Genomic DNA, 24,500 nt, shown 5'->3' with positions numbered 1-24,500 from the left:
TTATTTTTTTATATGGTAAATTAATTTTTTATTTGGTTGGATGATAAGACGAGTTAACTTTCTATTTGGTTGCTAGGATGAGGATAGATAATATGAGTTAATTTTCTGTTTAATTGGATGGATTAAATGATCTGAATTGATTATGATGATTTTTTTAATATCTCAAATTTGTGCATATTCATATTTATATGCACTCTATAAATGTTTAGATGAATTTGTGCATATTTAGATTTGTTTGAATTCAAATTGAATTAAAAAGATAATATTACATAAAATAATTAAAATGCATATAAATGAAGTATTGCAAAGTAACTTACTTTTTCACCGAATAACATATGATTCGAAATAATTTTAGAAATTATTACGCTATATGAGAGGAATATTAGTGATTTTTTTCAGATTTTTTAGAATTTCTTTTAAGTCCTTAAAGATTTCTAGAATTTCTAGAGTAGTCGTCTTGAGAGATTTTTATTTTAAAATCTACAAAAGATATTGAGATGAATTATTTTAAAATAGATTTATCATAAATTATAGGAACTAAAAAAAGTTTCATCATTTTTAGCTCGGCAATCTCACTGTCCAAATACAGAAGGAGAAAAGAAAAAATTTAGACCGGGTAGGTACTGTTCATCCGACTACTATTCATCCCCGATACCAAGGGGTGAGGAGTCACGGATCGGCGGTCTCGTTCGGCTGTTTTTTTTAGATCGGATGATTATGAATTTAAAGGAATATTCGTAGATACCTTTATTTATCCTGAGTCACCAATCAAACACCCAGACAGTACTCCTACTGTTTATCTGAATGGATGATCCCATCAACCCTGAGTCACCCACCATAACACACCTTATATTAATGTGCAAGGACGACTTGGTCCATGGTCTGTGCGTCACCTCACGAGAGGGAAGGGAAAGAGTTGCCATCACGAACGAAAATGTATAGACACAAATGTCTAAAATAATCATCACAAAAGTTGACAACCGGATATAAGATTTGTCAAGTAGCGATCGTGCGCGCAGCGGCACTACCTTTTTCCTTTGCTTTTCATTCGCTGAAAATGAATGAGAACGATGTGACCAGACCGATCATACAGATCACTTGTGCACGTCATGAAGGCACCCGTCATGAACGCATCAAACTACGTAGAATGTACTTCCTCTGTCCATCAATATAAAACTGTATTTTAATATAAGAAAGTATTCAAAAGTATATTTTGATCTTTAATTTCTCTTATAGCGTGATCAATTCCTACAAAACTAACATTATCTTAAAAACACTTTGAATACGAATCTATAATGTAGCTTTTGTATATTAAACATGGATATATTTTGTGCAAGGAGTATTGAACAACAACCTCTCAATCTCAAGTCCCAAATATTTACAAATTTCTGTAATATACTCCAATAGAATGAATCACACCTGTCACTCTTCAGTTTATGGGCTTAGTTCAGCTAAGTTTTATAGTGGTTTCTTGCCATGTGCCCCCACACCCCACCGAAGTACTAAGACGAAACGTCCAGAACATAACGACTGCTATCCACCATCCATTCCATCACTGTGTGAACCAACCAGAGCATAGTTGTTACTTGTTAATGCACAGAAATATGAATGTGGTTAAAATATTCAGACTAATTCCTATACAAGAATACATCTGTCTACATACCCGAAATTTTAAGGTTCCTCATTACTACTAACAAAAAATGGATGGATTTACAAAAAGAAAAGAAAAGAAAAAAGAAATCTATCCAAGTCCCAATCTGACAAGGCTCCAAATCTTTTACGCAATGCTTACGCTTGATGCACAGCATGGGCAGGGAGAGATCCTTCTTCAATTCTCCAACTCCAGTTGCTTTCCATTCACGCGACGACAAGCCTCCTCAGTCCTCATCCGGATCGCCGCGTCCACTGGAGCTGCGCACACCGGCTCACCGTCGGCGAGTTCGGTTCGAGAACGACCCGAGTCCAGTTCCATCGAAGCGCTTGCATTGCACTCACGCGCGAGCGGTACACGAGAGAAACAGCGGGCGAGACACTCACGCGCCGACGCGCTGGTGCGGGAACCGCGGCGTCGGCACGAGCGGGTCGCGGCCCTCCTGCATCTTGTGCAGCCGATCGGGTATGGTGGAGTCGAACAGCCGGGAGCCCGGGTTCTCGGCGAAGCACACGTAGTAGCACCCGACGCACGCCTGCGGCAGCGCCATGCCGATCCGCGTCATGAGGTACCCGACGAAGAAGGCGAGCAGCGAGACGGTGGCGGTGTAGTGCCGGTGCGTGGCGAACGTCCAGGACCCGGCCAGCGCCACGCACAGCGCGCCGCTTGTCACGCCCGTCAGGAAGCACACCGAGCTCGTGATGTCCGAGTCCACCAGCGCCGCCATCCCCGGCAGCGCCTCGAACTGCCCCCACGTGCTCCGCGACGCCTGCACGAATCCCCGCCCGTACGCCGCGATCTGAAACCTCGCTTGCCATTAGCAACCACATCATCACTGAAAGGAGAAATGCGTAGGAGTCGCAGACGCTCACATGGACGAAGGCCCAGCTGTTGCCGAAGCTGAAGATGGCGTTCATAACGTGGAGGCAGCAGTGGGCACAGGAGAACATGAACTCGTCCTCGCCCTCGAGGAGGTTAAGCCCGCGCGCCAGGATGCGCAGCGCCTCGATGGTGGGCACGAAGAGGGAGCCGAGGCAGGCGCTCCCGAGGCTGTACGACAGCGCGCGCTGGAAGCTGATCTGCACGCTCGACTGCATGCCGCGGAGGTAGTAGAGCGCGATCACCCGGCTGGCCGTCAGGTTCGCCACGTTCCGCATCACCTCCGCCGTCCACGCCAGGCTCAGCACCAGCGCCAGGATCGTCAGCCCGGAGAACCGGAAGTTGGCCGCGCCGATTACGGCCACGCACCACACGGAGATCCACGCTAACCCCGCCGCCATCATCAGGTAGGCGGGGCCGTTCAGCCCGCGGAACTTGTCCACCGGCTGCACCGCGCGCTCGAACACCCGCGCGGTGAAGCCCACGCGGCGCGTCGCCCAGCACGCGTACAGCCCTGTGCCGATGGAGAACACGACCATCGCGACGCCAAGTCCCACGGTGGCCAGCGTGGAGAAGCACATGAGCAGCGCGCCCACGCCCATCGTCACGCCGAAGCTGGACCAAAGGATGACGCGCACCATGGCGCGCGGCCACGCGCGCACCGCCTTCTGCCACGCGAACGCCAGCACGATGCTGAGCGCCACTGCGCCCTCCACGGGAAGCAGCCAGTCGCGCAGAAGGCTGAGCTCGCGCCTCGCATTGCGGGACCGTGGGTGCTGGGTGATATCCTGGACGGTCTTGAACACGAAGAACCCGACGGCGAACCCGGCCGCGGCGAGGTGGAGCAGGAAGAGGCACAGCGTGATGCCGTTGGTGTACACGCGCGAGTTGAGCGACGGGAGCGGCCCCTGCAAGGATGAATCAGTCACTCAGCTCAACTGGATCAGTAGGTCAACAATTGCAACAGCTTATCAGCTTCAAGATTGAATTAGCACAAAGCCATTTGCAGATTCAGGGATTCCATTCCAAGCAGTGGTACATTCTTGAGGATATTTTAGGAGGAAGTATTTGTGCTTAAGTAACCCATGAGTCATGCATGTAGCTAGTTAATCAAAGCTGCACGTTAGGCTACATTGATTCAGAAATCGTGTCAAACACTACCACCTATGCTCCTTTTCTTTAGTGGGAGATTGAGCACTTTGAGTTCAAATAAAATTGCCTAAAAGAAAACACAAATTACTTGTAGTGTTGAATATTACATCATGCATTAATCGGTTGTCGCTGTGTGCTATGTGGAGGCTCTATCAACCTAAATAGGTTACATGGACATGGATATAGGTGTCCAAATCCGACTCGGGTTCGACAAAGAAAATTTGGACACGTGAAATACAACTTGGAATCCGACTCGGATTGATGTGTCCGATTAGGAAAAAAGAAAAGGTACATGTGTCCAGATAACACTAGAAGATCGCCCTTTTTTTTTTCCTTTTTAACATCAAACATGCTGCAAATATCAACAATGCACTTGAAAGTAAACTAGTCTTTCGCCTTTTATAATCGAAATCAAAAGTAACTATCAGCATCAAACTATTATTTACCCTCTAAGAAGCATTCTTTTGGAGCACTTCGAAATTCATTCTGTCATTGTGGTATTGTGGTCGAATTATTCTGTCATTCTGTCAATGTGATATAGTGTAGAATAATCCTACCATGCAGGAACTCCCAAAGTCTGAAGTACAGGACAACGCAAATATAAGCAATTGGTACCAAACAAAATTATTGTACAATCCACGCATACCCACGTCCTAAAAAGACCGAGGCAACCTCACTATTTAAATCCAAAATTATAATCAATTCAGTCGAGATTTTTTTTAAAAAAAAAGGAGCCAGCAATTGGGCATTTCTTTCTCTCTTACCTGCGGTGGGTTGTGCAGGACGGGCTGGTACGCCGCCGCCTGCGGCGGCGGCTCGACGGCGCCGGAGGCCACTGACATGGGCGGCGGCGGCGCCTGCGTGGTGACCTGCAGCGGCCGCTGCGCCTGCAGCCTCGCTGGAGGCGGCGCCAGCGCCTGCGTGGTGACCTGCAGCGGTGCCAGCGGCCGCTGCGCCTGCAGCCTCGCTGGAGGCGGCGGCGGCTGGTCCACGACGACCACCTTCACCTCCCTCTCCTCCGCCTCCGGCGCCGTCCCCTTCCCTCGGTCACCCTCCTGCCGCGGCGCCGCCTGCACGAGTCACAGGGACACAGCAAAGCCAAGAAAGCCATGAGCGCCTTGCCAAAACGGCAAGAACGAACTCAAAAGGGGGCAATTTTTCGAGGGAAGAAACCGTACGCCGTTATCGGCGGCACCCATGACGCGACTCGCGGCGCCCGCCCCCGGAGAGCGCAGCCGCAGCCGCAGCCTTGTGTTCCCTCTGGCTTGATGGCAGAGTAGGAGGACGAATGGAGTGGTGGGCTGGTGGTGTGGAAGAACAAAGGGAGGGAGGAGAACGAGGATTCGGTCGGGGACTTGGCGTTGGTGAGAGGAGACGGAGGAGCCCAATCTACGACCGTTTGTGTGGCCTTTTCGCTCGTGCGCGTTGGCTGCGCAGGGGCGCGACAGGGTGTGCTGGGCCCACGTGGCAGTGGGTGTAAAGGGTGTGGCCTTGTGGCGTATTCATTTTGTTTAGTGGGGAGTTTAACTCTCTTTTTTTCCTCAGTCTATGTCTCTTTCTCCTCGCCAGCAAGGCAGAGTGGCTGCAGTGTATCCGTGTATGGTGAACAGAGATCTTGCTGTTTTCTCTCCCCAGTTGGAGTCTGGATTTTTTTAATGAAACGTGGAGTTTAGATTTGTATTTCTTTGTTTTCATAGGGATTGAGATGCAGCCGAGCTCGAATAAAAATGATCGTTTTCATAGGAATTGAGATGTGACGGAGCTAAAATAAAAATGATGGAGTGTCTTATACAATAACGGATCTATCAGGGGGTAAGGGGCTCAAGCCTACGTGCCGGTGCACTGTTAGAAACAGTAGCAAACGTAGCAAAAAATGAGAGCAAATGTGAGAGGAAGAAGGGAAGATGTGCTAGAGGAGGAAGAAAGAAATTAGCCTCCTTTCCAGCCAGTCCTGGCTCCACTGGTCCCATACATATTACCATCCTGTTTCCTTGGACTGCAATGGAACGGCACGCTAGACCAAGGGCCAGAGGCTACACGTAACACATGGGCTGATGGCCTGCTGGCTAATGCCTACGCGTGGGAATTGGCCTGTAGCGGACTGGAGTAGGAGTCTATGTTTTATTACTAAGATTATTTTCGGTAGATATTTTATTATTTAATTTTTTAATATTATTATAATATCATCTAATATTATTATAGTAACCTTATTTTTTACTTTTATTACTCTTCATCTCTTTTTAGATTCATAATTATCTGCTGTGAACAATGTTACAGATAGGAGAGAGGATCAACAAATTTAAAGCACGGCTGCTTATAGCCAGCTATATTCCTGTAGCACTACAAAAAGTCTTCGTTGAAGCTCTCCGCTAGCGTGGACGATCGGCAAAAGTACATACAGTGACACGGGCATAGTAATTTGCGGCACCTACTGGAGACACCCTAATTGAGTTTAAAATGTTATATAAAGTGCTCTATTTAACATAAATCAGTCTTTAGATTAAGTAAGTTAAAAGGAATTTGGTTGTTTGGTTGGGCACAGGTTTGAGCACACAGGGGCATGGGCTACTTCCGTTGTTTATGTTCTTACATAGTACTCCGACTTTACGTTCGGTTATTTGCAAAAGAAAAACTTTAACGTAAATTCTGCCTGCGTATCTGGTCCACGTAGACCTTCATTTTGAATAATATTATTTTATTAAAAATTACAAAATTAATATAAAAAATTATAAAATTATAAGAATAGATACGTATTAGCATGTGAAGTGATAACTAGAAACCTGTCAACACCCCATATACCGATATCCTACATGATAGTGGGCCTGAGAATCTATCGGCATACGGATTTCTGGTGGGCCTAGTGAAAGGGGATGCCACGTAGGCGTTCGAAGGATTGAGGGGGCATGTGTCGGTGTATTCAGAACCAGGGGTCCCTAAGTCCCGAGACCAGGTCGGCCTGTAAGGTAAGAAGAAGCTAAGTCCCGGGAGAATGTGCTCGGGGCCGCCACCTCTGGTTCCCGAGCACCCTAGTTCCCCGATGATCCGCAGAGCCCAAATACCAAGAAGGAAGTGCTCGGGAGAGAGTGCTCGGGGCTGCACGTGGCAGCCCCCGAGGACTCGGTGCCCCGAAGGTCCCACCGAAGTGCTCGGGGCTGCACGTGGCAGCCCCCGAGGACTCGGTGCCCCGAAGGTCCCACCGAAGTGCTCGGGAGAGAGTGCTCGGGGCTGCACGTGGCAGCCCCCGAGGACTCGGTTCCCCGAAGGTCCCACCGAAGTGCTCGGGAGAGAGTGCTCGGGGCTGCACGTGGCAGCCCCCGAGGACTCGGTGCCCCGAAGGTCCCACCGAAGTGCTCGGGAGAGAGTGCTCGGGGCTGCACGTGGCAGCCCCCGAGGACTCGGTTCCCCGAAGGTCCCACCGAAGTGCTCGGGAGAGAGTGCTCGGGGCTGCACGTGGCAGCCCCCGAGGACTCGGTTCCCCGAAGGTCTCACTCAAGTGCTCGGGGGAGAGTGCTCGGGGCTGCACGTGGCAGCCCCCGAGGACTCGGTTCCCCGAAGGTTCGCGCAAGATCATTCGACGACCCGAAGGGTCCCGTCGTCAGGGTGTCATCCAGTTAAAGGCCCAATGCCGCATTTAATAGGCACGCGCGGCCTGACATCCCGACATCCTGACATTCTCAGCTGCCCACGCCCCAGTGTCAGACCCTGCCATGCACTGGTAGGGGGGGCGTGGGTCCATTAAATGCACGGGTCCCGTCCCGTTTCATCCGGGTGCCTCGGGATAACGTTGCCAAGATCGAAGCGCTCCGTCTGCCATCCTGCCATGGCGGAAGAACAAGACAGGGTGGGCGCACCGGACACCTCTGAGGCTGCCCGGCGGGCCCCCTTTATGGCGCCCGAGGGCTTCCACAGTGGCGGGTGGTCGAATGCGCGCCGCATTTCTCCACCGCCCCTGTCACTTCGCCAAGACGAAATGATTACGCCTTTCTCCGTGGCACCTTGGCATTCGCATCCCCTCTTTCCCATTCAGGATATGTTGAGGTCGGCGCGCCTATAAAAGGAAAGGATAGAGAACACGAAAAAGAGGGACCGGAAGTGTGTGAAGAAGAGGACGCAGACGCTCGAACCAGCTCAAGCCAAGCTAGAACACGAGAGCCTCAAGCTCTTTGTAAACGGCTCTCCCCTTGGAACCAGATACATCCTTGAAGAATTCCCTTCAAGGATAAATATAGCGCTCACACAGGAGTAGGGTGTTACGCCTCCGTGCGGCCCGAACCTGTCTAAACCCCGGTGCACCCATTTTTCTCGCATTAGGGCGATCATCTCCCACCAGCCATCGCATTTGTTTCCGTTCCCGCTTATTTCCAAACAAGCTTTTCCAGGATCATCCCCCCGGCCGAATCTCTAAAAAGGGGTCTCTCGGGATCCCTGCGACAGGAGTTCACCCTCCGACAGCATGTCTGCATTCGAGTACCGATAGGTACCACGTCAGGATCTGTAAGCATGCAGAGTGCTGATAGGTGTCATGTTAGGTTTATCGGCATTTTCATGTGCCGACATGTCTTTAATAATTGGGCACCTGCCGATTTGCTACTTGTCGTCCCTTCCTTTTCGTCTTTCACACACCCACGAGCAAGCGAGGCAAAGCAGGAGTCAGCGAGCGGTGGCGGTGAGCAGGGGCGGTGATAGCAGCGGGCCGACGCATTGTGAAGGCAATGCGGCAGCGAGTCGGCAGCGGGGTGATGGCTAGCGGAGCAACGATAATAGATGGTGCGACGGCGAGGTAGGCGGAAAGTTTTTTTCTTTTTTTTTAAATTAGGAATATTAGTGATATAGGGAAATTAGGAATAATAGAGAAATGTAGGTAGAAGAAATAGAAATAGATAGGGATTAGGTTTAGGAAAAATATGAATAGTTAGGAAATAAGAATAAATGGAGAAAATAGGTTTATTAGAGATATAGAGGCTTAGATAGAAAATTTTGAGATGAAGTAGGTGTAGGAAATTTAGGTAGAAACAAAGGAACAGAGATATGGGGACATAGAGTAGTCAAAAATTTAGAGACCTACAAAATATAAGAATAGTTGCATTTGAATATGTACAAATATTGGAAAATTAGAGTTAATTATTTAGAGTACAGATTAGATACATATGACATATTTAGTGTGTCCAATAATGTGACAGCCCAAATCCTTAAATTGTCATTAAGCATAATGAGCATCATTAGTATTATGGCTATTTGTTTTGAGTAAATTTTGGCATATTTTTTAAATTGAACCTAAATTGTTAAAGTTAATGTCAAGTGGTACTCAGTAAAGAAACTCATAAATTTATATGCAACATCGGGTTGGAAATAATTGTAAAAAATTGTTCATGCCATGTGAGGAATATTAGTGAATTTTTCCAAATTTTTTAGAATTATTTTAAAGGCATAAAAATTGCGGCAAGTTAGAAATGCTTGCATCTTTAAAGAATTTTAATTCAGATTTGACTCAAGATTTTTGGGTCAAACAAGTTAAAATAAGTTGCAAATTATAGTTTTACATTAAAGTTGTCCCGTAATTTTTGGACCTCAAGAAGACCTATTTTTTAGTTAGATATTGTAGTGGATATTTTCTTTGGTCGGCTACTGTTCATCCACCTCATCTTTCTCTCTACTCGTGTCACCACCGTTTTTGTTGACCGGTGAGGCCGGCAGCTGAGCCATGTCTCCTGCCATCGAGCATGTTCTAGAGATGTCGGTCGCACCTTATCCCCTTCCCTCTCATCTATATCTCCCTCCCCCACTTGCTCTCTCTCACTCTCTTTACTGCTCCCACTTGGTCGAGCTTCGCAAGAGCAGAGCACGGCACAGTGGCACCGTCGATGCCAGATCTACCACGCCCGAGCTCCATTCAGCCCTAGGCTAGCCGTGTGAAGCCCCATGGAGACACGCCGGATGCTCCCCACAGTGTTTCCCGACCGATTCCGCCCTCTTCCCCATTGGATTTGAGCTCACGCGACCGTCCTCTTCGTCTCGGATGGCCTCCTTTCACACCTCAACATTGAGCCACCGTGTTACTACTCCATTTCACAAACCCGTACCATGGTGAGCTTCCCCACTTCCCTCTCTACCTTCCGCGTGCGTTAATTTGGGCTTAGCCTGTGACCGGCGCGCCTCCCGTCACACGATTGTGCGCCATTGATCCGTTGCCCACACCACTGGCCAAGTCGCAGCCGAGCTCATCGGCCAGTAGCCGCGTCGTTGAGTTCGCTAGCATGCATATAAGCTCTAGGTATCCTTGTTCGGTCCGTTTGCGCCTCTTCTCATCGCCGGGGTTCTGGACCGCGCCGCCGTGGTACTAACGTCATTGTGTGTCATCGTCGGCCATCTTCCGGTTGTCGACGACTCCCATGAGTGGCTCGGATGGGTTCCATGAGTCATGCTCTTGCTTGTGGTAGCCTCGGATGGGTTCCACACGCATCTATCATATTTCTCCTATGTTTTGGTGAACAGTTGGTCAATCTGTTAGTTTTGCTATATGTCATAGATGCATGTGATAAGAAGTTGATGTTGGGAACCGGGTAGAATATATCTTTTGCATCGTACCTACCTTGATAAAATTGTTAGTCCTGATCCTTGTATTCTGTGTATTTCCATGACATGGTCCAACTTAAAATTGATACGTTAATTGCTTAGCCTTGCATAGGTCATCGGTAGAAGTCGAGCGATAAAAGTCACCGTCGTTCGCGAGTTATAGGAAATTCAACTATTGTTACAAAAGAATGATATGATGTAATGACGAGATGAAAAAAAAATTAAGACGAGATGTGAGTGGGTGTCAGTGGCATTTCGGGAAAGGAGACCCGAGTATCATAGACCGCTTGCATCATTTAAGCATCGTTCGTTGGTGTCGTTGGCTTGAGCACTTTTTATACTTCTACGTGTTGATCTAATGGTAAGATAAGCCAATTATAGTATGCCGTGCTAATGCGTGTCTTGTGTCCCTATGACGTGTAGAAAAAGTACGGGGAGATGTAAGGTGGCGGGGAGCCAGAGGTGTCCAGGACACGCTCGCGATAACCCTGGTGCCATAGGGGCAAGTGCAAGTGGGTAGTTCCGGGTAGGAGAAAGGTTGTCACGGGGGACAAGAGGATGGACCCGAGTTATATGGGTAAAGATGTACCCCTGCAAGGTGTAAGATCAATTCGAATTGTCGCGCTCTCGGTTATGAGCATGCTTGAGTTTCATCCGCATCAGTTGTAGAGTTTCGATTCAGTTTGGGAAAAAGAAATAGAAGTGTGTGCTAGTACTAAGTTGAGTTAAACAAGTTTACTTTATTGAAGATTACGTTTTTTTTGTCAGTTTATGTTTGCATTTCATGTCATTACATTAGTTAAATTGCTTTTCCCTGAGTCAACTTAACTTTGAGTCTATATATTGCTATTCAACTCAATGCATTATCTTTGAAGTCGAAAATATATATATCAATATTGTGTAAGTCTTGTGAGTACTTTCGTACTCAAGGTGCTGCCCTTAAATTGATGCATGTAACGATGAACTCGTATACGAGTATTTTTATCCTGTAAATACTGGAGATGGCCAGGAGTAGAGATTGAATGTTTGAGCTAGTTCTGGTGGTGCCTTATGAGCAATGGTGCCACTGGTTTTTTATTTTATTAATATTGTTCCGCTGCGTTATGAAACATTTGATCTAAGTAGAAACTGAAACTCGAAACAAGTTCTATAATAAAAATTAAAACTTCTATACTCTGTTATTATCTTGTGATGAAACTTTGTTGTAAACAATATATGATGTGATCTTAGACTTTGTTGAGCTATATTAGGACTATCGGGATTACTTCTATTTTAATTGACTTAATTGTCAATTAAATTGAGTATAATTTGATCGGGTCTGATAGCGTGGTATCAGAGCCAAGATGTATATAGTTAATAAGCGGGTTAACTAAAATTTGACAGCTTCACCAAACGGAGCTAAAATTTGAAATTTAGCATGGTTGCTCTATTTTATCCCTTCTCTATTCTAGAGTTGTTCTTGTCTTATTGCTTCACCCTTAATATGGAAAAGTTGATCTCTAACTCACATTTTCTTTCATGGGATAAGTATGGATATATTCCCTAGGAGTACGGCTCATGTATTCGGAAAATTAGGTCGATAAGGGAAACTAGTCGAATGCTTAAATTTGTTATCTTATGCTCCTAAGTGTAACGTATTCGTAAACTTATCAATATGTAAGTGATGCATAGTTTAGGGTTATGATCATCTTCATGTCTCATTGTGCATTCGTGCATAATTATCAAGTTGGAATGATTCTTCCACTTGCTAGTTGCTAGTTTTAAATCATACGTTTGTTTGGAAGTCTTTAAAACTATCTAAGTCTTTAGAGCGTCCTCATTGCCACTAACTTGGGATTTGATGAAAGAATGAGATCCCACAATAATTCTTGGGACAGTGAACCAGAAGGCTTAGGTGAACCAAGCCCTCCCCCGCCGCCGACCATGGCTGAGGTATTGATGAGAATCAAACGGAACTGTCAGGACAAAACCCAGCTTCTTGAAGCTCTGGTTTGGAATATGGCTCCTCATGGTGTAGGTGGAGCCAATCGTCACGATGGCTACTTAGGCTTTATTCATCCGGGCTCCTCACCCTGGGGATGTTCGGCTCTTTTTGTCAAGAAGAAGGACCAAAGTTTGCAAATATGTGTTGATTATCATCCGTTGAATGAGGTCACCGTCAAGAACAAGTACCCTCTTTCTCAAATTGATATCTTGTTTGACCAACTCTCTAACGTCTGTTTCTTTTCCAAGATGGATTTAAGGTTGGACTATCATCAAATCAAAATCCGAACGAAGGATATTCCGAAGACGACTTTCTCTACTCGTTGTGGGCTTTATGAGTATACCATCATGTCCTTTGGCCTAACTAATGCTTCGACCTATTTCATGTACCTGATGAACATGGTCTTTATGGAGGAGGTCAACACCTTTGTCGTGATATTTATTGATGACATCTTCATTTACTCCAAGGCCGAAGATGAACATGTCAGACATCTGCGTATTGTTCTTGAGAGACTTGGGAAGCATTGTCTTTATGCCAAATTTAGCAAGTGTCAGTTTTGGATGAAGGAAGTCTCCTTTTTGGGTCATGTGCTTTCCAAAAATGGCGTTGCAGTTGACCAAAGTAAAGTGCAAGAGGTGCTAAATTGGGTGCAGTCTAAGAATGTCACTGACATCCGGAGTTTCCTTGGACATGCGGGATATTACCGCCGGTTCATTAAAAACTTCTCCAAGATTGCAAAACCTATGACTGAATTATTGAAGAAGTGTATGGTTTTCAAGTGGTCTGAGGTTTGTGAGCAAACTTTCCAAACCTTGAAGAATCTTGTCACTACCGCACCTATTCTAGCTCAACCGAACATGCAGAAGAGATTTGATGTCTAATGCGATGCTTTTGGAAATTACAAGGAGATGCAATGTGACTGGGAGTCGGAGGTTTCCGGGACACACTCGTGGTAACCCCAGTAGTATAGAGGCAAGTGTAAGTGGGTAGTTTTGGGTATGAGAATGGTTATCTCGGGGGCCAAGAGAATGGACCCTAGTCGTGTGGGTAAAGATCCCCTGTAGGGTATAAGATCAATTCAAATTGTCGTACTCTTGGTCATGAGCATGCTTGAGTTTCATCCACAACAGTCGTAGAGTTTTGATTCAGTTTGGGAAAAAGAAATGGAAAATATGTGGGCTTCCGGGAGAAACGTGTGCTGGTACTAAGTTGAGTTAGGCAAGTTTATTTTATTGAAGATTATGTTTTTTTATCAGTTTATGTTAGCAGTTCATGTCATTACATTGGTTAAATTGCTTTTCGCTGAGTCAACTTAACTTTTTGGCTATGTCTTGCTATTCAACTTAATGCATTATCCTTGGAGTCAGGAATATATATACACATATCGTGTTAGTCTTGCGAGTACTTTCGTACTCAGGGTGCTGCCATTAAGTTGATGCAGGTAACGATGAACTCATATACGAGTATTTTTATCTTGCCAATGTTGGAGATGGCCAGAAGTAGAGATCGAAAGTCTGAGCTAATCATGGTGGTGCCTTATGGGCAATGGTGCCACTGGTCTTTTGTTTTATGAATATCTTTCCACTGCGTTATGAAACATCTGATCTAAGTAGAAACTGGAACTCGAAACAATATCTGTAATAAAAGTTAAAACTTTTGTACTATGTTCATATCTTGTGATAAAACTATGTTGTAAAGGATATATGTTGTGATCTTGAGTTTTGTTGAGCATATATCGGGACTATTGGGATTACTTCCGTTTTAATCGACTTAATTATCGATTAAACCGGGTGTAATTTGGCCAGGTCTGATAAATAATGTATGTTTTTTAAGTATGATGTTTGTTTTAATTCGGTTACAATATTTTTAAATAGTTAGAAATATGCTTAGCGTGCAGTTATTATATTATAATATTTATGAAAAATACAGTAGAATGTAGGTGGAAAACTAGTTTGGAAATTAAATTAGAAGATTTAGGTAAAAAAGAACTATGTATAATAAATTTAGAATATGATTTTCACTATTCATTTTGAATTATATATTTAAAATATTTACGTAGAACTTTTTTGGTAATGTTTAATCCTAATCCAACGATTTAAGACATAGCCTTTTTAGATATAGTATTTTCAAAATAGCCTTTTCAGTTATATTCTTTTCAAACGTAGTTTTTTCAAAACTAGCATTTTTAGACGTAGGTTTTTTAGAACTAGCCTTTTCAGACGTAGCCTTTTCAGAAATAGCATTTTCAAACATAACCTTTTCAGATGTAGCATTTCAAAAGAAGTCTCCATAGACCTATTTCATAAACCAGTACTGATTTTCTATATAAATAGCAGCCTAAAGAGGCAACTTGTCCAAACAAACTAAAGTCTTCTCCTCATACCAAAATGGTCTCTTATCCTTGCCCAAAAAAGTCAATGATCGTTGCTACCCCTACTGGGATCAAGGTTAGGAAGTCCAATGACTTCTCGAACACCTATGGCAGGAAGTTCTTTATGTGCTCGAACTACGTGTACAACCCAACGGAGGGTAGCATTCATGGTGACTATTGTAGCCAGGTACTCACATATTGCAAAACTAAATCACAACTATCTGTCATTTACCACTTACAAATTATTCATTCTTTGCTAGTTTTCATCACCACTATGCGACTTCATATTGTGGATTGATATTGATCAGAGTCAAGCAGATGTATTCCTCCTGCACGTACAACACCAGGCGATATGGAGACGATTCTATGAATTAGAGGACAACAAGAGGAGAGAGGCGACCCGCAAACACCTACATAAGGAAGAGCGGAAGAGGAGAGAGAGGAGGAGAACCGTCTCAAAGCGGAGTCACATGAGGTAGATAGGGAACGAAAGCGTGAGAGGGCACATTGGGGTTGTGAAGTTGGACTAGAGGCAGTGAGGAAGAAAAAGTACACACGTTGTATTCAATAGTGTTCTTACTAATTAGCTAGTTTCAATTTACTAAAGCATGTTATGTTTAGAATCAATACACATCTAGGTTAGTTTCATAATTGAACCGTACATTGCAATATCATTGTTATTTTATATATGTAGCTTCTTTAAATTCCTTAAGGTACGTTAGATTTGTCATCGATAGATGCTTATGATGGTATGAAAATTGTACCAAACATGCCATTATCGTTGCTAGTCGTTAGTGTATGGTTTGCTGGTGCTTCGCACGATTTAATATTTCAATATTATAAACAAAATTTACTGCTATTTCAATATTATAATAGTATTATTTAGTACCGATATATGTCTAATCCTTGAGTAGTACCAATTGTACCATAATGACTCATTGATGTATATTAAATTTTGTTGTAACTGTGTCCCATCAAATACTTCATTCTTCGCAAAGGAAAAAAACACAGAAAATAAAAAAATACACCTATCAGCACAAGACCTCTGTTAACAAACATTTTGGCGTGTATCCGGGGGCTTGTCGGTAGATGAAGTGCCAACAGACCCTTTTAACCCTAAATGCATGCCGACAGATATCTAGGGCTATTGTCACGTAGGCTCTCAAAACACGAAATATTGAGAGGTCTGTAGTCAGTACATGGAGTATCGATAGATCCATAATGAGCGCGTAAAGTATCAACAGGTCTCGAGTTCCCACGGATAACTATTATTGCAATTTTATAATTTTTATATTATTTTATATTTTTTCCATAAAATAATATTATTAAAACAATCGACCTTCCGCTGGCTGCCACCTTTGATTGAAGCAAGGTGGCAACGTCGTCTTTGATGGTCCTCGCACGCTGACACCTTTTTGCCAAGGATGAGACATTCGATGCGACGCGAATCATGTGTCATGTTTTTTAGCATCAGTTTTACCTCGTAAGAATCACATAAATGGTAGAATCATGCCCTTATCATGGTGGTAGCGTGATCATCAGCACGCCTTGCCCTTTTTTTTACTTCATTTGCGTGCTCCGCGACTAGGAAAAAAATGTGCGTAGAATGATCACTAGGATGACGTGCCCTGCTTTCCTTGAGACTACTACTGAGAGTTCCTGTGCTAAGGTCAAAGCACGTGCGAGAGACATGACAAGGAATGGCACGTGTGAAGTAGGTGAGCATGCAAGCACGTACAGGACACCGCCGCAGGGCTCCGCACCCCAGAAGATCACACGGATCACACGGGTTACCTGAGAAGATCTGCCATCGATCTGTCCATCCTCTCCTCCGTGGGATGAGCATCGCAGAGGAAAGCCATGTGGATGCGATGCGGAACAGATAATTCGACCCTCGCAATGTGGCACGAGCTCGCTCACTGCCGTCTGACCGTCCGATGCACGGGTGCCACATTGAATCGCCACACGAAGGCTCGACAGCGACCGGCGATATCAGTGTTTCACAGTCTGATGCAACGATGGAGATGGAAGAAGACTTTGAGTGATCCTGATGGCGACCCGTGTCGAAAGAGACGACGGCGACGGCTTACTCTACCATTCCGGCATGTTTGGATCATGTCCGCGTGGCTATTTTGCCAAACTATATCTAACTTGTGGTAAAAAAATTGTTCATTACATTTTAAGTAAGGTTTGAAATATATATAAGTGTATAACATGTGAGGGTATATAAGTAAAAAAAGGTACAACAAGTCATAATTATAATAGAAAAACAAACACTTGTTTTTGAAATTGTCACGCCTGACTCGTGGCATGATAAGTAGTAGACATATATGCCCATAGCCTTCTAGGCACGCGATGTACATTCCTGTGCAAGATCGAATCTCGGCCGTACATGGGATGCTTGGAGATTCCCATCGGTCGGCCACTTCGTAATCCATGTCCATTACGAGGCCACTGTAGATTGCACAAATCCGGTTGAGACGTAGAGGGCAAGGTATCAGGGCCAGCTCAGGCCTGAGTCACCCTGGCCGATGGTGCCATCTCCCGGATAGGCACCAAAATCTGGAAAATAATAGTACGAAATCTGATATTATGTATTTATAATATGTATTTAGTTTATAACATGGTATATGATAAAAATTATTATAAAAATTATGGTAAATCATCATCAGAATGTCCATGTTTATTTTGTGCATAGGTCAACAAAGATTCCTAAAACGGAGGCCCATGGGGTTGGTGCGCTATTGATTTTTGTTTTTAAGATCGCAATGCGAGTGTGCGACGTCGGGAATGTACTTGTTCTAGTGGACTAGGTATTTTTGTGTTTCCAGTCGCCTTGATATTAAGGTCTCTAGTCAGCTAGCCAGTCTACACTGCCCAGAGTTGTTGTGATATTATCTGCTGCACGAGATTGGCATTGTTCTGCTATACACCAGGTGTATTTGATTGTTTGAATTTATTTTAACCTGATCTAATAGATACGTATAATATGAAAGAAATATGTTTAGTAGCTTATATTCATTATTCTAGTATGGCGTGATGGATGTAGATATACACCTTCAGTCTGGTTAGGAGTGAAGCTCGATTCGAGTTTCATCAGGCTCACTGTGAGTGTTAAAAAATTATTTTCATATAAATAACCAATCATAATATTAACTCTCACCTACACTCATATAGCCCCAAATTCGGTAAATAAAACAAAACTCGACTCAATATATCGAGATAGATACAACCAACTAAACATTCTATTTTTTAATAAATATAAGTCCGTTCAACCTATTTCCGCTAGCTAGACTATACCTGTAACCCCACGAAATCCATTCGGACAAACAAACACACCCTAAAACCACGATCTCATATATGTTATCTATTGAATTTTTCTTGTGGCCCGGGCATGTCTGATCGATCACTCGTCGTAGCATCCATCCGGGTCCCTGAAGCTAAAGTTGGGGAAACGTGAAAACCACCTGATGCTAAAGTTGAGGATCTTCAGCAGGCGGTGGGACATCTTCAACATGTCACGCATCTACAAGCACAAGCAGCACGTGCATCACCATCTTCAACCACGACTGCCACGATCACTCTACCTTCGAATGGCGACGCGACATCGGTGTCCGTTTCATCACATTCCAGGCTTTATAGCCACCGTTCTGAAGCAACTCACCGGGGCAAAGCAGATGGGTCACCTATGACTTGTATGCTAACCCAGGTCACAGGTATGCCGATGCACACCAATTCGCCACTCTCGTCGTGGGATCATTTTTCAGTTGGCCATACTTTTCCGGTCAGCATTGGCTTACCTTCTCACACTAGGGGACATTTACTGAAACTTGATTTTTCATGTTTTGGTGACGAGGCACCTCAATTCTAGAAGCGCAAGTGTGAAGACTATTTTGCTGTTTATGCCATTTCTCTTGAACTCTGGGTGTGATTTGCGACTTACCATTTCTCGGGTCAAGCGATGTTGTGGCTCTAAGCTCAGAGATCCTTCTTGTCTTGGACGAATTTGTGCAACAAACTGGTGGATCGATTTGGCAGAGAGCAATATTAACACACCATTCGTTAGCTCTTCGATTTGAGGCAGGTCAGTACGGTGTCAGAGTATATGGCTTGCGCCGTTAATGAATCATATCTTAGCCCACAATCCTTTTTATGATCCTGTTTTCTTCACAAGTCGTTTTGTGGATGGACTAAGAGAGGATATCAGGGCAATGATCATCTTACATAGGCCACGAATTTTGGATAAGCTTACTCTTTGGCCACAATTCAAGGAGTTCAGTTGTCACCAAGAGCAAAATCAGAGAGGATGGACTCTAGCGTCAATTGGAAAAGCAGCAGGGTGATATCTATTCCTCATCTTACTCTAGCACCTGGACGGGTTCATAGTGAGGGAGCAGCAATCGATCATCGTGGTTTGGAAGGTGCAAAAGCATCAGATCACCACTCTGCCAAAGACAAGTTTTCCACTCTTCGGGCTTATAGACGAGCAAGAGGTTTATGCTTCAAGTGTGGTGAAAAATGGAGCAATGGGCATCGTTGTTCCCCAACAGTACAGTTGCACATTATCGAAGAGCTACTGGAGATGCTCTAAGACTCTACTGACAGTTTTTAGAAATACAACCCGAAGCATCAGAAACAGATACACTAGTGTCAATTTCCCAAGTGACTTTGGATGGTGTTGAGGGACCCCAAACAATCAGACTCTGTGGATTTATTGATGATCAAGAGGTCTTAATTCCCTTTGATTCAAACAGCTCTCATAGTTTTATCAGTGCCACTATTGTTGCCAGGCTTCATAGAACCAAAATTGCTATTCCTCTCATATACGTCAGAATTGCAAATGGAGGTCTTCTCCATTGCAGATGGAGGTCTTCTCTATTGCCATCAATAATTCCCTCAGTGTACTTGGTGGGTCCCGGGTCATACATTTCAAACTGATCTTCGGATTATTAACCTTGTAGTCATGAATTGGCTAGAGTCTAATAGCCCTATGGTGCATGAATGGGACAAGAAGAGAATTTCTTTTGTTCATCAGGGAAAATTGATATATATTCAGGGTGTTACTCTGCAACTGAGGTCATGTTTCCTGCTATCTCCAACAGACTCACAAAAACTCTTGAGCAAGAATATTATTCAGACTTTGATCAAAGAATATGCAGAACTATTCTTGGAACCTCAAACACTACCCCCACATCGACGAATCTGCAGGGCACCAAGCGAATCGACTCGGCCGCTCGCTCGGCGGGTGTCGGTGGCACTCACACGGCAGCTGCAGCTAGCGTGCAGCCCACCATGATGCGATTTTCGTCCAAACCGACGTGAAACACAGCAGGATCGCGCCAGCACGCGTCGGCGCCTCGTCCGTTTGCCGGGCTCGCCGCTTCCGGGGGCGGAGCTCGTACGGCCGCGCCGCAACGGACAGCCGCACAACGACGCAACCGCGTGACGCGCGCGAGAACGTCTCTGCCCCTCCTCGTGCCGTTGCACGCCACGGCAGACACCGCCGGCGGGAGGAGATAGGCCGGCCCAGGCTTGCACGTTTTCGCGATTGCTCGGTGATGTGCACGAGACCTGTTTCTTGCTGCGGGCGGCCATATCCGGATCTCCCGATCTCGGCATGCTTATCTCCAGAATTGTTGTGTAGCGTGCTTGCGGATATGCGTACTCCTGACACGATAAGGCAGGTTCGAAATGTAGTGCACGAGCCGTTTTTGCAGCCTGTGTCAGTCCATAGTTCCATTCGTGGCAAGGTTTAGGGAGGTAGAGGAGCCACAAAACTGTGTAGCCTTCGGCTCGGCTCATGGCAATGCAAGCACGGCAGAAACTGAACTCGTATTTAGCAAGCATGCTCCGTGTATGAGCATTAGCGTTGCCAATCGTTCAAGCCGTGACACAATGGTCAATGGGGTTGGTCCATGAGCTCAGTCGGCGAGAACGAGACAAACAAAGCCGTGCATATCAGCAAGATATTTTAGTTCACCATGGGCAGAACCATTCCAAAAGATAAGAAATACCCTTGAAAAGAAAACATAGGCAAACTGCACAGCCCTTTCTCACAATCTAGCCGTGGTAGCTCGCAAACTTACAACACCATTCACTCATTCGCGTCTTCAGGTTCAGGCTGCTCCACGCGATCTGCACGCAGACAAACTGTCGGTTTCGAACTCCAGTTACAAGTTACAACCAGTGAAAGGGCTCCGCTTTTCTCTCCCCTCTCTTTTATAAGCCTTCGGAAAGCACGGCTTTTTGTCTCCGGTCTTCGTGCTTCCTCTGTCCCTCAGTGTCCAAGCACTGTACCATGAAGCTCAGAGCACAAGTGATAGTGCTAGTGGCAGCAGCTCATCTTCTGCTGACGCTGCGGACGGCGCAATGCTACTGGCTCAACCCGGAGATCTACGACTCCGGCGGGCTGAGCCGGCGCGCGTTCCCGGAGGGGTTCGTGTTCGGGACGGCCGCGTCGGCGTACCAGGTCGAGGGGATGGCGAAGCAGGGTGGGCGCGGGCCTAGCATCTGGGACGCCTTCATCGAGGTACCAGGTAAGTAGCAGGGCAGTTTACCTCGTTTCAAGAAGAAAGGCATGCTCGTTTTTTCCGACGAAGAAATGCTGGTGGTGTGGTGATTCTTGCAATTGTGTTCTTGTGGGTGAACAGGGACGATCCCTAACAATGCCACCGCCGATGTGACGGTCGACGAGTATCACCGATACAAGGTGTGTCATATATTGGTTAGGTTTTCTGAAATCTGAATTCCTGGTTACTACGGTTCTTTCGTGTTCCCTGTTGTTTTGATGCCTGATGGATGTTCTTTGAGGTGTAGGAAGATGTGAACATAATGAAGAACATGGGCTTCGATGCGTATCGGTTTTCCATTTCTTGGTCTAGGATTTTCCCAAGTAGGTGACTTTCGTTTATAAAATTTTAATTCGGTCAAGGAGTTTGTGATGTAGAGTTCTGTACAATATTTAGATGGAACTGGTAAGGTGAACCAGGAAGGAGTGGATTACTACAACAGGCTCATAGATTACATGATTCAGCAAGGTAATTTTCTCACATGGCTTCCTGAACGTTATCAGAAATCAATACTTGTGTCAGATTACTGACTTGTAATTCCTCACAAAAGATTACTGACTTATGGTTCTGATGCTAAATCAGGCATCACCCCATATGCAAATCTCTACCACTATGACCTCCCATTGGCACTCCATGAGCAGTACCTGGGCTGGCTTAGCCCAAAGATTGTGTAAGTATTTCAAATCACGAACTGGGTCCTCCACATTTCAAATTGATTTAACCATGTATTTGATAGAAACTGTACATTGTACCGATGAAGGGAGGCATTTGCAGACTACGCTGACTTCTGCTTCCAGACGTTCGGAGACAGGGTGAAGAACTGGTTTACCTTCAACGAGCCGAGGTGCGTCGCTGCGCTGGGTTACGATAATGGCTTGCATGCACCAGGAAGGTGTTCAGAGTGCGCTGCAGGAGGCAACTCCACAACGGAGCCGTACCTCGTTGCCCACCATCTCATCCTTTCTCATGCAGCTGCAGTGAAGCGATACCGCGATACGTATCAGGTAAACTGCAAAAATGGCAATTCAGTTCTAGGCTCATAACTGCGAAGTACACAATACTGCCATTCGGTTCTGCTAAGATTTACTGTCCAAGTATCCAAGACTGATCTGTATTTCTTTCAATTGAACAGCTTTACCAAAAGGGGAGGATTGGAATTCTCTTGGATTTTGTGTGGTACGAACCTTTCAGCGATAGCAATGCGGACCAAGCTGCAGCACAGCGAGCCCGGGACTTCCACCTCGGATGGTAATACATGAAAAGTACTTGATTTAGGATCAAGTATCAACATTTACCTTAGAAGTTCAAGTGTAGCAGTGAGCCAGTGACTGTGTTACAGTGTAGCCATAAACTGAACTGATGCTACCTTCCCTTGGAGGGGAACAAACTGGCACTACTTTGTCTGATTTTGTGATCTACTTACAGGTTTCTTGATCCCATTATATATGGCCGGTACCCATACTCGATGCTAGAGATTGTCAAGGACAGGCTGCCATTGTTCAGCGACGAAGAGTCCAGGATGGTGAAAGGCTCTATAGACTATGTTGGTATCAACCACTACACTTCTTTCTACATGAAGGACCCTGGGGCATGGAATATGGCGCCTGTCAGTTACCAGGATGATTGGCATGTTGGGTTTGTCTGTAAGCATGAACTCCACAACACCAAATTCTTGAATCCGTCACATGTTTTGCTTTCTTCAGTTTCTTGGGCTGCTGTGAACTTGACTAGATGCTCATTCAGTCATATGTTTTTGCAGATGAACGAAATGGTGTCCCTATTGGAGCTCATGTAAGTGCTACTGCTAGATATGTACCAATACCAAGAGCAGGGAGAACTGAAAATTTACTTTCTCTGGAATTATGTAACTGAAAATTCTTTAGAGTTTATGCAGGCAAACTCCTATTGGTTGTACATCGTGCCATGGGGAATCAACAAGGCTGTGAACTATGTTAAGGAAACGTATAAAAATCCTACAATGATCCTTGCTGAAAATGGTACTCATGACTAAAAAATATTACTTCCAAAGGAGGAATTATCTATGGCTTAGTTTTGATCAACGTTGTGCTCTTGCAGGAATGGACCAACCTGGTAACGTCAGTATTACCCAGGGTGTGCATGACACAGTAAGGATCCGATATTACAGGGACTACATAATCGAGCTCAAGAAGGCGATAGATGATGGTGCTAGAGTGATTGGGTACTTTGCGTGGTCGCTGCTCGACAACTTCGAGTGGAGGCTCGGGTACACTTCCCGGTTCGGCATCGTCTACGTGGACTACAAGACGATGAAGAGGTACCCCAAGGATTCTGCTTTCTGGTTCAAGAACATGCTCTCCAAGAAAAGAACCTAGCATTCCAGACAAGAGGACCAATGGCTTCAGGTGTCAGTACAAAAGTTCACTCTAGCATATGTTCCCCTTAGCATGTCAGTCTTAGCTTTAAGAAACTGTGCAAATGAGGAGTCTCTACTGTCAAGACTCGACATCTCTAGCTTGGTTAGTTGTTGCAATACTAAGTTAATAAAGTGATATCTTCAGAAACCTTGAACCTCAACAACAGAACAAGTAGAAGCACAATGACTGGATCACAGAAGACACAAATTCAGCAACATAAATGCCATACAAACAGAAAAGGGCCAAATTAATATTTCATTGCAATCAAGTGGCTGAAAAATAAACTCATTATATTTGATTATATGATATATTGGCTCAGCATACACGAATAATAAAAGCATGATAGCTTAATTGCTATACTCAATATTCTATCTCTCCATTTGTCTGTCCAAGAGCATATCTCCATAAGTACTTTCCAAGCTCGTGTTGACATGACAAATTTGACTTGTATCCTATACTTCTTTGTAGGAAGGCAAAACCGGGACATTAAGTAGTAGAAATTACTAAGTATTCTTCAGAAGACAACTTGGCCTCTTGGCCCTCTTCCAATAGCTTTACAGTTAAGATCTCCTTTGCTATAAACACAACCTAGTTAACTTCATCGGGTTAGCGTGCGACCTGAAAATTCATCAAAAAAGTTAGTATACACGAAAAATCATGTGAATAAGTAACTATACGACATATCCTGCAAAGTTAGAAAAGCTCAGGATATGATTAAAACAACTACTCGTTATTATGACAAGCTCCTAAATCCTAATTTAATACCTACACGCTCTGCTTTTGACAACCAAAATATTTTGCAAATGCCGCATTTCACCGATATGAAGTGCCTGACTGCGGAATGGTTTTCAGGGTTTCAACTTTCCAATGTATCACAGTAGCTCTGGAATTTTCAGAGCTTATAATTCAATCCATAGAACTTCCA

General features: G+C 44.9%; 2 protein-coding genes across 3 annotated transcripts; one reads left to right on the top strand and one right to left on the bottom strand.

Annotated features, from left to right (window-relative positions):
* Nucleotides 1-1,342: 1,342 nt before the first annotated feature.
* LOC133893194 (uncharacterized) lies at nt 1,343-5,119 on the bottom strand. 2 transcript variants are annotated; one of them, XM_062334168.1, is made up of 5 exons: nt 4,861-5,119; nt 4,612-4,752; nt 4,447-4,551; nt 2,524-3,438; nt 1,343-2,450 (listed from the first exon to the last, which is right to left on the bottom strand). In XM_062334168.1, exons 1-5 carry the CDS (start codon nt 4,879-4,881, stop codon nt 2,034-2,036), a joined length of 1,599 nt encoding a protein of 532 aa, XP_062190152.1. In that variant the 5' UTR covers nt 4,882-5,119; the 3' UTR covers nt 1,343-2,033. The 2 variants fall into 2 exon arrangements, with proteins under 2 accessions (XP_062190152.1, XP_062190151.1); XM_062334167.1 differs by having other exon boundaries at nt 4,447-4,752; nt 4,861-5,117.
* Nucleotides 5,120-20,530: 15,411 nt separating this feature from the next.
* Nucleotides 20,531-24,030, top strand: LOC133893590 (beta-glucosidase 26). Its single transcript, XM_062334649.1, has 11 exons — nt 20,531-21,146; nt 21,261-21,319; nt 21,427-21,502; nt 21,576-21,647; nt 21,762-21,849; nt 21,940-22,183; nt 22,312-22,427; nt 22,605-22,822; nt 22,939-22,970; nt 23,074-23,176; nt 23,256-24,030. Exons 1-11 carry the CDS (start codon nt 20,909-20,911, stop codon nt 23,531-23,533), a joined length of 1,524 nt encoding a protein of 507 aa, XP_062190633.1. The 5' UTR covers nt 20,531-20,908; the 3' UTR covers nt 23,534-24,030.
* Nucleotides 24,031-24,500: the final 470 nt, after the last annotated feature.

This window comes from Phragmites australis, chromosome 15 (genome assembly GCF_958298935.1).
Source record: "Phragmites australis chromosome 15, lpPhrAust1.1, whole genome shotgun sequence".
Classification (NCBI taxonomy): domain Eukaryota; kingdom Viridiplantae; phylum Streptophyta; class Magnoliopsida; order Poales; family Poaceae; genus Phragmites; species Phragmites australis.
Note: the sequence above shows the minus strand (reverse complement) of the source record. Positions and strands in the feature narration are given on the sequence as shown.